The sequence below is a fragment of the Triturus cristatus genome, chromosome 12, assembly GCF_964204655.1.
Source record: "Triturus cristatus chromosome 12, aTriCri1.1, whole genome shotgun sequence".
Lineage (NCBI taxonomy): Eukaryota > Metazoa > Chordata > Amphibia > Caudata > Salamandridae > Triturus > Triturus cristatus.
The window spans coordinates 224,067,485-224,080,061 of NC_140595.1; the positions used below are offsets into that span (position 1 = coordinate 224,067,485).

General features: G+C 49.7%; 1 protein-coding gene across 4 annotated transcripts in view; it reads right to left on the bottom strand.

Moving 5' to 3' along the window:
- Window positions 1-3,506: 3,506 nt before the first annotated feature.
- WDR59 (WD repeat domain 59) overlaps window positions 3,507-12,577 on the bottom strand; it is a 766,237-nt gene continuing 757,166 nt past the window's right edge. For all 4 annotated transcript variants that reach the window (XM_085636815.1, XM_085636817.1, XM_085636814.1 and 1 more), the window contains one exon: window positions 3,507-4,956. In XM_085636815.1, the coding sequence (XP_085492941.1) occupies window positions 4,721-4,956 (236 nt within the window). In that variant the 3' untranslated portion in view covers window positions 3,507-4,720. The remainder of the gene's footprint in view (window positions 4,957-12,577) is intronic.

Here is a 12,577-nt window from a genome sequence, read left to right on the forward strand (position 1 = left end):
ACCTTCTGTTAAGATCTCACTAAAGTCCTCTTGTTTGTCTCTAGGAAGGTAGTCCAAAAGCTGTTGGAGCGATTCCCACAGTGCCCGGTCATATCTGCTTGGCAAGGCTGCGACATTATCTGCTTTCATGGTAGTCACTGCTGTGTTACAAACCTTCCTCCCTACAGAGCCTATTTTTCATCTCTCTTTGTCCTTTAGCCCTGTATAGGCTGGAGCCGTGGCATGCTGCTTTTCGCCGCCACCACAATTACAGGATCCGGAGCTGGGTCTGTCTGCAGGATAGTAGGGTCCTGCTCTGGAGGACGGTATTTCTTTTGCAGCCTGGATGGAGCGGACATAACAGAAGAAGGTGTCAGAAAAAGTTCCATAGCTGGCTCTAAAAGACCCGGCACAAGAGGTAACAAGGGGCGTGAAGTCTGTTTTTGCTGTAGAGTCTCAAATATTACAGAAGGTGTCGGTGTAGGAGTGGACAGTGGAATATTTTGTTTGGAGTGTATCTCCCTGCGCTTGAAGAGGAGGTGCCCCAGGTATGTCTCGAATGAGACCTTCCTTTGTAAAGCTGACGATGTGAGTGAGTAGAGGAGCGTCTTCATCTGTGAGACCGATGTAGAGTGCGAGACCTAGTGCTAGGTCTTGGTGGTGGAGGTGGTGGTGGTGGTGGCGGAGGAGGTGGTGGCGGAGGAGGCGGCGGTGGAGAAGTAAGATGAGAAAGTGTTGGAGTTCTTGGTTCCACATCTGATAGCTGAGGTGGAGGCTGGTTAGGAGGCAGTGTTGGCATTTGCGAGGAAAGTTCCCTAGACGAATAATAGGTTGGGGAATACTCCAAATCAGATGAATATATTAACCTTCTCTTTTTGCGCGCCTCCTGAAGGAATAGCACACGTTACAACACATGTTTTCTACGCATGCCATTACAATGCATGTCATTACAACAACGCTTTGTTACATCGCATGCCATTACAACGTAAGACGTTACATTGACTTGCTGTAGCGGGTCGCTGGAGTTTCTAATGGTATAATTTACTATTCCAACTCCAATGTGTGCAACAGTAGAGAAGGTGTTGGATTGAAAATCCAACAAATTCAACACTTGCATTGGAATGGCATGCGATGTAACAACTCGTTGTCGTAACGACTTGTGCTGTAATGGCATGCGATGTATTGCATGCGTTGTAAACAATGTTTCCCCTCCTGAAGCCTTGAAGAGGCAGACAAAGTCCCTGACGACATTACCACCATCCCACTCGACGTCTATCTATTCGATGGTGAGCGTCGACGTTGCCTCGACGGCGGGTCTTGAACTATGGTGTCTTGACGGCGATCAACAACGAGTAGGCATCAACAGATGGTGGGGGAGCGTCGACGAATGACGGCGGTGTCTCAACGTCTAGCGACTGTTAGAGTGTGTCGACGTCGCTTGGCGGGAAAGAGTGGACACTGATAAGGACCTTGACAGTGACCTGTGAGGTGTCGTCTGCCATGGGCTTCCTGATGCCGACCGGGGAGTCCTCATCATAGGCTTTGTAATCACAGCAAAGCTCTTCCACCCGATGTGGAACGTCAACGTCTTGTCGACACTGAGCCCTGGGTCGACGGTGAACAGGTCAGCGCTGTACATCCTCTCGACGCCATCGTCCTCGACCGGCACAGTTTTTCAGCCCTTCTGCTGTGGTGCCCCCCAGGGGCTGAAGACTGAGCCTTGGTAGAGGACTGACCCTCTCCTCGCTCAGAAGTCCCACCTGAAGACTAGGACTGCTGTTTTCGCCTTTCCTCTGCTCCTTGGAGCCAACTCTTCTTTCTGTCATGCAGAGTGCGCTTTGAGAAAGTTTTACAGATGAGACAAGAGTCAGGAACATGACTTGCAGGCAACCATAATATACACACGCTGTGAGGACCAGTCTTGGCCTTCTTTCTACTACAGTCTGGACATTTATCAAAAAGAGATGGCATTTTTGACGAAAACTGTGGAAATTCCGATCAGAAAAAGACAGAAAAAGATAGGGAAAGGCCAAAGACTTCGAGTGAAGTAGCTATTGGGTAAATTCAGTAGTGAATTTAGAAGAAAACAAAATTGGCCGAGCTCAATGCTCCAGGGTCCTGTAAGCAGGAGCCGTAAAAAAGAGCTTAAGTAACTGTCACTAGCTGTGTATGATGGGATACTGGAAGTCTCTGGATTCTTAAAGGCACAGCATCTACTTTTAAGACATATAATAGCAGCCTATGAGGCTATTCTGTCCTCTCTCTTTCATCTCTATCATTAAAGAAGGAGTTTTATGAAGGGGATTATTTTGTGTGTTAAACATTACAGAATTTCCAAAACAGAGTACTGGCACCCTTTTTTCACTTCAAGACGAAGATGCGGCCAGTGTAGCCTATGTATTTAGGCTGCATTATTGTCTCTCTATCTCTTAAGTACCTTTGCAGGCCTTCCTGAAGAAAGGCAAACAATATCCATTATGAAGACATATCGAAAAGAGGTGTTCCAGGGTCCCTGCTCGTGGGCAGTGCTATTCAAGTGCTTATGACTATAGATGGAAATTCCCTACGAGAGAGCAAAAGGTCCAAACTTAATTGGGAAAAAAATTTAACTACATGTCATCCAGCCCCAGGATGATTGCTCCTGACCTGCTTCTCTAGCTGGCTGCCGTGTTTCCCTCCAGGTAATGAAAATGATGCCACCCCATACTGGATCTTTTCATCCAATTCTCATGTTTTTTTCAGCACAGACTACTCTCAGACCTATCTGAAGCTGTAGAGCATTTCTTTTAACTTTAATAGTTCTTGTGGTGTTTGCTGATTCCTATGTCCCTAAGTACCTCTAGAAGAATTATGCCTCAAGCTTAGTATTCACTACAGTTGTTAAGCCAAGGATCCTGCAAGAAGCCGTTTGACCGGCTGTGTAAGCTACTGGATGTGGGCATTTCACCCAAAGGACTCCAGCACTTGCTGCTGGTTTCTCAAATCAAGGATATCATTCTGAGTAATATGCACAGATTAGGGTTAACCTTTCTTCACACCAGAGATTTTGTTGTGCAGGGTGTCTTTAGGAGAGCATAGAGTGCTCCTTTTCACAATGAGCAGACTGGAGCCTTGTACTCTGTGGTTCACCTTTGTGCTAATTCTTAATTTTCCTACTTAGAAGTAAGGCGGTTGACTTGTTAGTACACCTATGGTCTCCCATAAGGGCGGGTTGAGGCACCGTGTATTTTCCTTGCCCACAGAGCAGTTGGAAATTAATAAATTAAGCAATGAGGTACAATGGGACAGAGTTAGATGGGTCTGAGGTATACAAGTGAAGAACGCTTTGTCTATGATTATGAATCATCTTTTGGTCTTTCCAGAAGGTGGAGGAATGGTTCTCATTGTTGGGAATTGGCCCACACAGACTTACAGCATTTATATTTTAAATTGCTTCACCCAGGTTTTCCTTTCCAGAAAAGTTACTTTTAATTACAATTTCTTTGATTGCTTAAACTCACCTTCTAGATTCGAATTTGAAACTCAAAATAGGTTAGTTATTTTATTATTCATATTGTTAGAAATTAAATATCACAAATGGCAATCATTATTTACAATTATACTGCAAAATACATCCAAATAAGGTTCCCAAATGAGATTTATAAAGCTCAGAATTTATAGTCACGTCTAGAGTTCAGTGCTCTAGTCCACATGCTTGTTTTCAACCTTCATGTTACGTTCCAAGGACCAAGTTGAAGTTTCACATTATTATTTGTCTAGAATAAGATAGGACACACTGCCTGCATCCTGAAACAGGGTCGGCACTAGCTGTTGAACTTGGGGGGACTTTTGTGCACGCTGACCCGGTCTCAAGCACAAACCTGTTCAGCACACTTCATCTTTTTTGTAGACCTCTCCACTCCAGTGGACCTGACAGGCCGCTCATTGAGCACAGTGTTTCAATTCTGGACAAACATCACATGAAATGCAAGTAAACATTGTACCCAATAGAAGGGAGGTGTTCGTTATGCAAACTTGATAAATGACAGTTCTTCCGTGTAGGCACACTGACCAAATGAGCAATGTCCAAAGGGCACAGCACAACACAGTCTCAGTGGTGTCATTTTGTTTTGTTTCCTGTACAAAAAATACTGAAATGTATCAAGAATTTAAAAAATGCTACTGTCAGGTATGAATTAAAAAGTACTTTTTAGTCTCTAATTAGTATTACTAGATAGTCACACAAGAGGCTAATGCATCAAGTGAATATCTTGACTACCACGTTTCATGTACTGATTATTTCTCGGTTGATAACTATCAAGGCAACAACTCTTTTTTCCAAATGGATTAAGCAGCAGAGGACAGTGGGAGTATCTTCAGTTCTCTTTCAGTACTCAGTGAAATGCCACATTCAAGGTTTTGTTTCCCAGTGGTTGCTGATTATCTGAGCTCTATAACAGAGACAATAATACAACTGGTGTTCAGGGAGTGATGGTAGACGAGGTAGGCACTCTTTTCATAGACGTTCATGGGAGTTGGGATTGCACATATTTCCTTGGCCAGTAAACTCCCTTGTTTAACACAGAAGTAGTAGAATGATGAGGCTCAAGTTTGTGCTACATGACATCCCGTTCGGAAGGAAAGGTGCGTCTTTTGCAAGACTCCAGGTCTCTTCCTGAGCATGTACAGAAGTACTCGCTAACAGTGTCACCAGATTTACAATCAGTTGGCCATCTCCTTGCTCATCATGACATCAATGGCTTCAGAATGTGCTCTCAAGCAGACAGTGGCAGCCACAGCCCGTGGGGCACACCTCCTGTGTGCAGAACCATTCCATCATGTGGCTGGTGTGACCTCCATGGCCGCAGGTCAAGCAGAAGTTGGAGGAGCCTTTGACTGCCACATGGCATATGGCGCACTGGAAGGTGAAACCCTTGCAAATTGCACACTGGGTACCCCGGACTTCACTCCGACAGTGACTGCAGTATACACCAAATTCTGAGAAAAGGGAGATAAAAGGATGGAGATAAAAGGGGAACCCAAAATCAAAAGAAAAGGAAAACAAGTAGAAGACAGTAGTGAGAAATATATTGAGTTATTGTATGAAGACAAGAAAAGAAAAAGGCAAAAGGAGGAAAAGTTAAACAAGAAGAGGAAAAGCGGTAGAGTGAATAGTGAGAAAATAATATAATTACAAAGTATATAGAAGGGGAATTAATGAATGATGCCGAAAAGGGAATTGGAGGGAATATTTTAAGGAGAAAACAAAACAGCAATAAAAGGCAATTACATTTGAAAAATGAAAAAAGAACAAAAAGAGGCAATGATAAAACAAGAACAAAGTTAAAACACAGAAAAGCAGTAAGAACATTAGGAGAGAGAGAGAGACAGTTTAAATCAGGGAAAAGAAAAGAGACAAAAACAATATGTTATTAAATAAGTCCAATAGACACTGCTTTTTTGACAAAGATGCAACAATTTATAAACTGTTTTCATCCATTCAACGACCACCCTCCCTATCAGTGACCGGCCTTTACTGAAATTTAATAAATAATAAAAATAAAAAAAATAAACGCTAGCAGGCCCTGCTGTGGAATGATAGCTTCACTGACCCAACCTTCACTCCCCAAGATTATGCATTGATTGCTATCTGCCCAATCTGATTCTCCCAGGATGTTGAGTAAGTATGTGTGCGCCTCATTTACGACCACATGCTTCAAGGATGATGAAGAAGTGCTTGTGAAAAGCTTTCACCTGATCCCAACTATCGAGGGTGATATTGTGGTGTATGCTTGCTAACCACCTCCAGTGAACTAGGATGATAGTGTGGTTCCTGCTCTTTCCCAACCTTATTCTCCAAGCAACATATGTTGATGTCTGCTGTGTACCTAACCTAAACTTCTAGGATTATGAGCTAATGTTTGCCCTCTGTTCATCCTTTCAAAGAAAGCATGTTGGTATTTGACCCAGGTGAAATTCAAATTATGCTTATAATGCATAATTCCCCAAGTATGCCATTATACAGCACTGCATAATTGCTCCGCTGTTTATAGCGCTGCCTGGGGAAAAACAGACTACAAGTAGCCATTGTTCGTCACAAGTGTATTTTTCGACAATATGGCACTACGTGTTGGATTTGCCTATTGAATAATTTCACATAATTTTCCAAAAATTCTGCATAATTATACAAAAGAAAATTACGCAAATATCGCACACATCAAACTCGAATCCGCCTGTTACACAACTTCTACTTGCCACCATAACACGCTGGAGCTGGGCTTGAGCGCGGTTAAAATAGCCTCAGGTGAGATTAACTGGAACTGTAAGGGCGACTGTTCTCGCCATGTTAGTGTTTATCTTGAATCTGTTTGGAGGGAATTTTAAACCACACAATCCCACAGAGGTACAGGGTTTATTTAAGAGAGCACCCTTAGGAAGGCATAATGTATGAGCAACCACTGGGAGTTATTTGTCGAGGTTTGAAGACTGTGAGGGTAAACTGGTTTATTATATGGTGTGGTTGTGCAACCTCACCATGTAATAAACTGAAAAACATGTCGTGGGCCAAGTCAGGCTCATTTGCAAAGTCTGAACTAAACCTTGGGTAGCTGTATCTTCGCACAGACAGGCTTTAAACAAAGGAACTAGAGCAAAGCATTTAGAAGTACCAAAATAATGAAAGCACAAGTAACTACTTGTGTAATGATATATCTGTAAGAGACATTAGTTAGTGATAGATTCCTTACCTTAGAATATCCCCAGGCGTCAGACTGGATCCAGAAAGTTTTTCATCAGCAGTACCCCTGCGCGTCGGCAGGTGGCGTCATGCGGCTCCGCGACCGTCGCCGCACGTTGTATGTCCCGAGATGACATCACGAAGACTACTTAGGCGCCACCCATATGCGCGGACGTCAGTTCCTTACACGACTTTCCGCGCCAAGAACGCAGAGCCATGCAAGAAACTGACCACTGGTGCCATGAAACTAGGGCCCTGAAAGGGACGACCTTAACCCTAGAATCAGTTCGCAGAACAGGGAGGATGGGTGGGGCGGTAAGGAATCTATCACTAACTAATGTCTCTACAGATATATCGTTTCACAAGTAGTAAGTTGTGCATCTGAAAGAGACACGTTCGTGATAGATTCCTTACCTTAGAATAGATACTCCAGCAATGCCAACCCCGGTAGTGGGTCTGCGAATAAGATCACACCAGAAAGTCACGGAGAACAGAACGGCCAAAGAAGCTGTCTCTCCGGACTTGGCTGTCAAGGCAGTAGTGCTTGGTAAACGTGTGCAGTGAAGCCCATGTAGCTGCCTGACAAATATCCTGCAAGGGAACGCCGCGTCCCAAGTCAGTAGTGGCCGCCGTCACCCTGGTAGAATGGACACGCAGCCCCACAGGAGGCTCCTTCTTAGTCAGCGAGTAACACGCTTTGATGCACAGAACGACCCACTGAGAGATGGTCCGTTTGTGTACGGCCCAACCTTTTTTGGCGCCCATGTAGCCAACAAGGAGCTGATCATCCACCCGGAACTGTTGTGTGCGCTTCAGATAGAACGAGAGCGCACGTTTTGGGTCCAGACGGTGGAGCCTCTCTTCCTCATTTGAAGGATGTGGAGGCGGGAAGAAGGTGCACAAAGTGATGGTCTGCCCGATGTGGAAGGGCGTGATAACCTTTGGTAAGAAAGAAGGACAGGTCCTTAAAACCACCTTGTCCGGATGAACAGAAAGGAAAGGAGGTTGAGAAGAAGGAGGTTGAGATGAAAGAGCCTGGAGCTCACTCACTCTTCTGGCAGAGGTGAAAGCTACTAGGAAAGCCTTCTTTAGAGTGAGAAGACAAAGGACAGTTATGAAGGGGCTCAAAAGGAGCGCACATCAGATAGGTCAAGACAAGATTTAAGTCCCATTGAGGCATTATGAAAGGCACGGGAGGAAACGTGTGTGTAATGCCTTTCAGGAAACAGTTAACAACCAGGGACTTAAAGAGAGAAGGCTGATATGGAAGCCTTAGAAAGGCGGAGATGGCCGAAAGATAACCTTTGATAGTGCCCAGAGCAGAGTCCTGCTGGGCCAAGGATAGTAGGAACAGAAGAGGGGCAGAAAGGGGATTCACAGACTTCGCTGTGCACCATGCCACAAACTTGTTCCACCGGCAGGCGTATACCGTCTTAGTGGAGGGACGCCTGGCTGCCAGAATGACATCACAGACTTCGGGAGGAAGATCGAAAGCTGTCAACTGTCGCTGCTCAAGCTCCACGCATGGAGGTGGAGGCTGGACAGGTTCGAGTGGAGGACCGTCCCCTGCTGATGCGACAGAAGATCCTCCCGAAACATCAGTCCAATCGGGGGATCGATCGCCATGGTGAGTAGCTTGGGATACCAGTATCTTCGTGCCCAATCCGGAGCCACAAGGATTACTTGGGCCCGGTTGCGCCGATTCTTCTTCAGCACTCTGGGCAGAAGTGGTATAGGCGGAAAGGCGTACAACAGACCGCAACTCCACTTGCGACGAAAAGCGTTGCCGAGCGAGTGCCGCCTTGGAAATTCCAAGGCGCAGAACTGATGACATTGCGTGTTCTCTTCGGTGGAGAATAGATATAACCAAGGCTCTCCACACTGCAGAAAGAGACCTTGCACCACGTCCGAGTGCAGACGCCATCCGTGATCCATCAAGCACCGACGGCTGAGTTTGTTCACACTGGCATTCAGAGAACCTGCCAGGTGTTAAACCACCAAGGTAATGCCTTGATGTTCCAGCCATGTCCAGAGGTGCAGAGCATCCTGACATAGGGTCCACGACCCCACCTCACCCTGTTTGTTGCAATACCACATGGCGGTGGTGTTGTCCGTGAACACCTGCACAACACTTCCCCGGACAGAGGGAAGGGATGCCTTCAGTGCAAGTCGGATCGCCCGAAGCCCCAAAAGGTTGATATGGAGCCGGGACTCCGCCGGAGACCAAAGACCTCTGATCTCCGCCTCTCCCAAGTGGCCTCCCCAGCCCAGGAGGGACGCATCCGTCACCACTGTGTGCTCCGGTTGGGGAAGGCAGAGGGATCTGCCATTGACCCAATCGCAATTCGTGAGCCACCACTGCAATTGTCGTGCAGTGCCCTCCAAGATCTGGACATGATCGGACAGGTTGCCCTGATGCTGTGCCCACTGGAACTTCAGGTCCCACTGCAGAGCCCGCATATGCCACCTGGCATGTTGCACCAGTAGGATGCAGGAGGCCATCAGGCCCAGGAGCCGGAGGGTCATCCTGACTGAAACCCGGGACAGAGGCTGAAAGATCGGAATCATAGCCTGAATATCCTGGACTCGCTGCACGGGAGGATAAACCCAAAACTGTGTCGAATCCAGAACCGCTCCTATGAAGGGGAGCTTCTGAGAGGGACTCAGGTGCGACTTCAGCACGTTGATGGAGAACCCCAGCAAATGCAGGAGGCCGGCCGTAGTCTGAAGGTGGGTGACGACTGACTGGGACGAGCCCGCTTTCAACAACCAGTCGTCGAGGTAGGGGAAGACTGACATCCCTGACCTGCGCAGATAAGCTGCGACCACCGCCATCACTTTGGTGAACACCCGAGGGGGCGCTGGTAAGGCCGAAGGGGAGCACAGCAAATTGAAAATGCTCGTGGCCTACCGTGAACCGCAGGTAACGCCGGTGGGCCGACAGGACGGGTATGTGAAAATATGCGTCCTGCAAGTCCAACGCTACCATTCAGTCTCCAGGGTCGAGGGCAGCCAAGACCTGAGCCAGAGTCAACATCTTGAACTTCTCCTTCCGGAGGAAGCAATTGACGTTCCTGATGTCCAAGATGGGGCGCAGGCCCCCTTTGTCCTTCTTGGGGACCAGAAAGTAGTGGGAATAACAACAATGTCCTACTTCTGGCCCAGGAACGCGTTTGATGGCCCCCTTGGCCAAGAGGGCCGTGACTTCCTGCTGGAGAGTTGCCAAGTGTTCCCCTGACATGCGGTGAGACTGAGGTGGCATGGCTGGAGGGGTGGACTGAAAGGGAAGGGAGTAACCCTTGCGGATGATCTGCAACACCGACTTGTCCGATGTGACAGCGTGCCAGTGGGGGAACTGGCGTGGGGTGCTCCACAAAGCTCGGATTAGGAAGGTTTGGAGGTAGAAGCGGCGGAGGTGGACTGACCCCCACGCTGATCCCCAGAACCACCCCTGCGAAAGCTGCGGCGAGGCTGGTTCTGCACAGGCTTGCAGAAGGAATGCACCTGGGCGCCCCTGCCGTGGCCACAAAAGGAACGAAAAACAGGAGTGGCTGGGCTTTTCGTGGAAAGACCTAAGGACTTGGCCGTAGCCCGCGAGTCCTTAAAACGCTTCAGCATCATTGCCAAACAGGCGCGTGTCATCAAAGGGCATGTCCATGAGGGAGCTCTGTTCATCTGGCGAGATCCCAGTAGACCTCAACCAGGTGTGGCGACGAAACGCCAGTCGTAGAAATTCCTCTACCCAGTGAGTCTGCGGTTTCCAGACCACACTGAATGGCGAACTTAGCTGCATCTTTACCCTCTGCAACAGCTTGGGCCTCTTCAGGCAACATCTGTGCAACGGCATCCCACACCGTGTGGGAATAGCAGCCCAAGAGGCATGTGATGTTCACCGACCGCAGCCCTAAGCTGGCCGAAGAGAACAACCGCTTGCCAAACTGCTCCAGCTTCTTAGAGTCCTTATCCGGCGGAGCCGTGGGAAAGGCACTCTGGGACGTCGAAGCTTGGATGACCAGGCTCTCGGCGTAGGATGAGCGGTCAGAAAGGCAGGGTCACCCGGCGCTGGGCGATGACGCCTGGCGACATTCTTATCCACCGGGGCCCCCATGGCAGGCCGCGACCAAGTGCCCAGCAAGACGTCAGTGAGGGCATCCTTAAATGGCAGCAGGGGCTCCGACGAAGTGGACGCCGTCTGGAGCACCTCAGTGAGGAGATTAGTCTTCAGGGCCACCGTAGGGAGGTCAAGTTGGAGGACCTCAGCGGCCCGACGAAGCACCATCGTGTACGAGGCGCCCTCCTCCATGGTAGGCGGAGGAGAGGCAAACCCTGGGTCAGAGGAGAGATTGAGGCCGCCAGCCTCCTCTAACTCGTCCGCCAAGTCCTGCTCGGAGTCACACTGACGAGCAAGAGGGTCCTCGGACCCCTCCCAGTCATCCTCCACATCCGCCGCATGCGGGACAGGCTGCGGCAGCAGGGACCGGGGAAGGAACAAATGGCGCCGGGAACGGTGCTGGATGGGGCCAAACCGGCGCTGTGTCCCAGTGCGGATCACAGGTAGGGACAAAAGTGTCCAAGAACCTGGGCAGGGACGGGTCAAATGGTACCCACTGTGGCACCAGAGCCGGCAGCGCGGGACCTTGTGGTGCCGTGGCCGGAGCCAGCGGCGCAGGATCCAGCGGTGCCTGTGTCGGAGCCGCTGACACGGGAACGCAGGCCCGAGGGCGCGCCGGCGGGAGCCCAAGGCCTAAACAGGTGGTCCAAGGTGGCAACAAATTCTTGCACCCGAGTGGGAGTCGCCGACGGACCCGGGTAAGGTGGGTAGGCCGCGGGACACCCAGGGTCCAAAGGAGCCGCGGGGGCAGAACCCCTGTCCCCCTCGTCCGCATTCGGGGATCGACGGGGGGACGTCGGAGAGCGACAACGCTTCTTCGACTTCTTTTTGTGTCGTCTCTTACCCGAATCCGAGGGTGAAGACTTGGAGCCCGAGGAGCGATGATGGTGGCCCCGCGACGCTAGCGACGGACGCGGTGCCGCACAACGCCACCTGTCGACGCGCAGGTGTACTGCTGACGAAAAACTTTCCGGATCCAGTCTGACACCTGGGGATATTCTAAGGTAAGGAATCTATCACTAACGTGTCTCTTTCAGATCAAGAAAGCAACACAGCACAAATGAAATCTAACACTAATTTATAACAAGCATTGGCAGTGCCAATAGGTCGCGCCTATACAAGAGCTATTGGCTTTGGCAACGTGTATTTGCCATATTGTACACCAGTGTGGCTCCTGTCCAGCATGGCTAAAAGGTAGTGGCCTGGAGTGTCCTAGAGCAGAGTGGGGGAGTAGAGTGCCGTCAACTGGATTTGTTGGAGCAGAGTGTCGTAGAGTGCAATGGGAGAGTAGAGTGTCGGAGGGTTGAGTAGATGGGAATAGAGTTCAGTGGCGGAGAGTGTCAGAGTGCGGTGTCGTAGAGTGTGTGGCAGAGAGTGGAGTGGCGGAGAGTGGAGTGGAAAAGAGTGGAGTGGCGGAGAGTGGAGTGGCGGCGAGTGGAGTGGCGGCGAGTGGAGTGGCGGCGAGTGGAGTGGCGGCGAGTGGAGTGGCGGCGAGTGGAGTGGCGGCGAGTGGAGTGGCGGCGAGTGGAGTGGCGGCGAGTGGAGTGGCGGCAAGGTGAGTGGCGGCAAGTGGAGTGGCGGCGAGTGGCGGAGAGTGGAGTGGCGGAGAGTGGAGTGGCGGAGAGTGGAGTGGCGGAGAGTGGAGTGGCGGAGAGTGGAGTGGCGGAGAGTGGAGTGGCGGAGAGTGGAGTGGCGGAGAGTGGAGTGCGGAGAGTGGAGTGGCGGAGAGTGGAGTGGCGGAGAGTGGAGTGGCGGAGAGTGGAGTGGCGGAG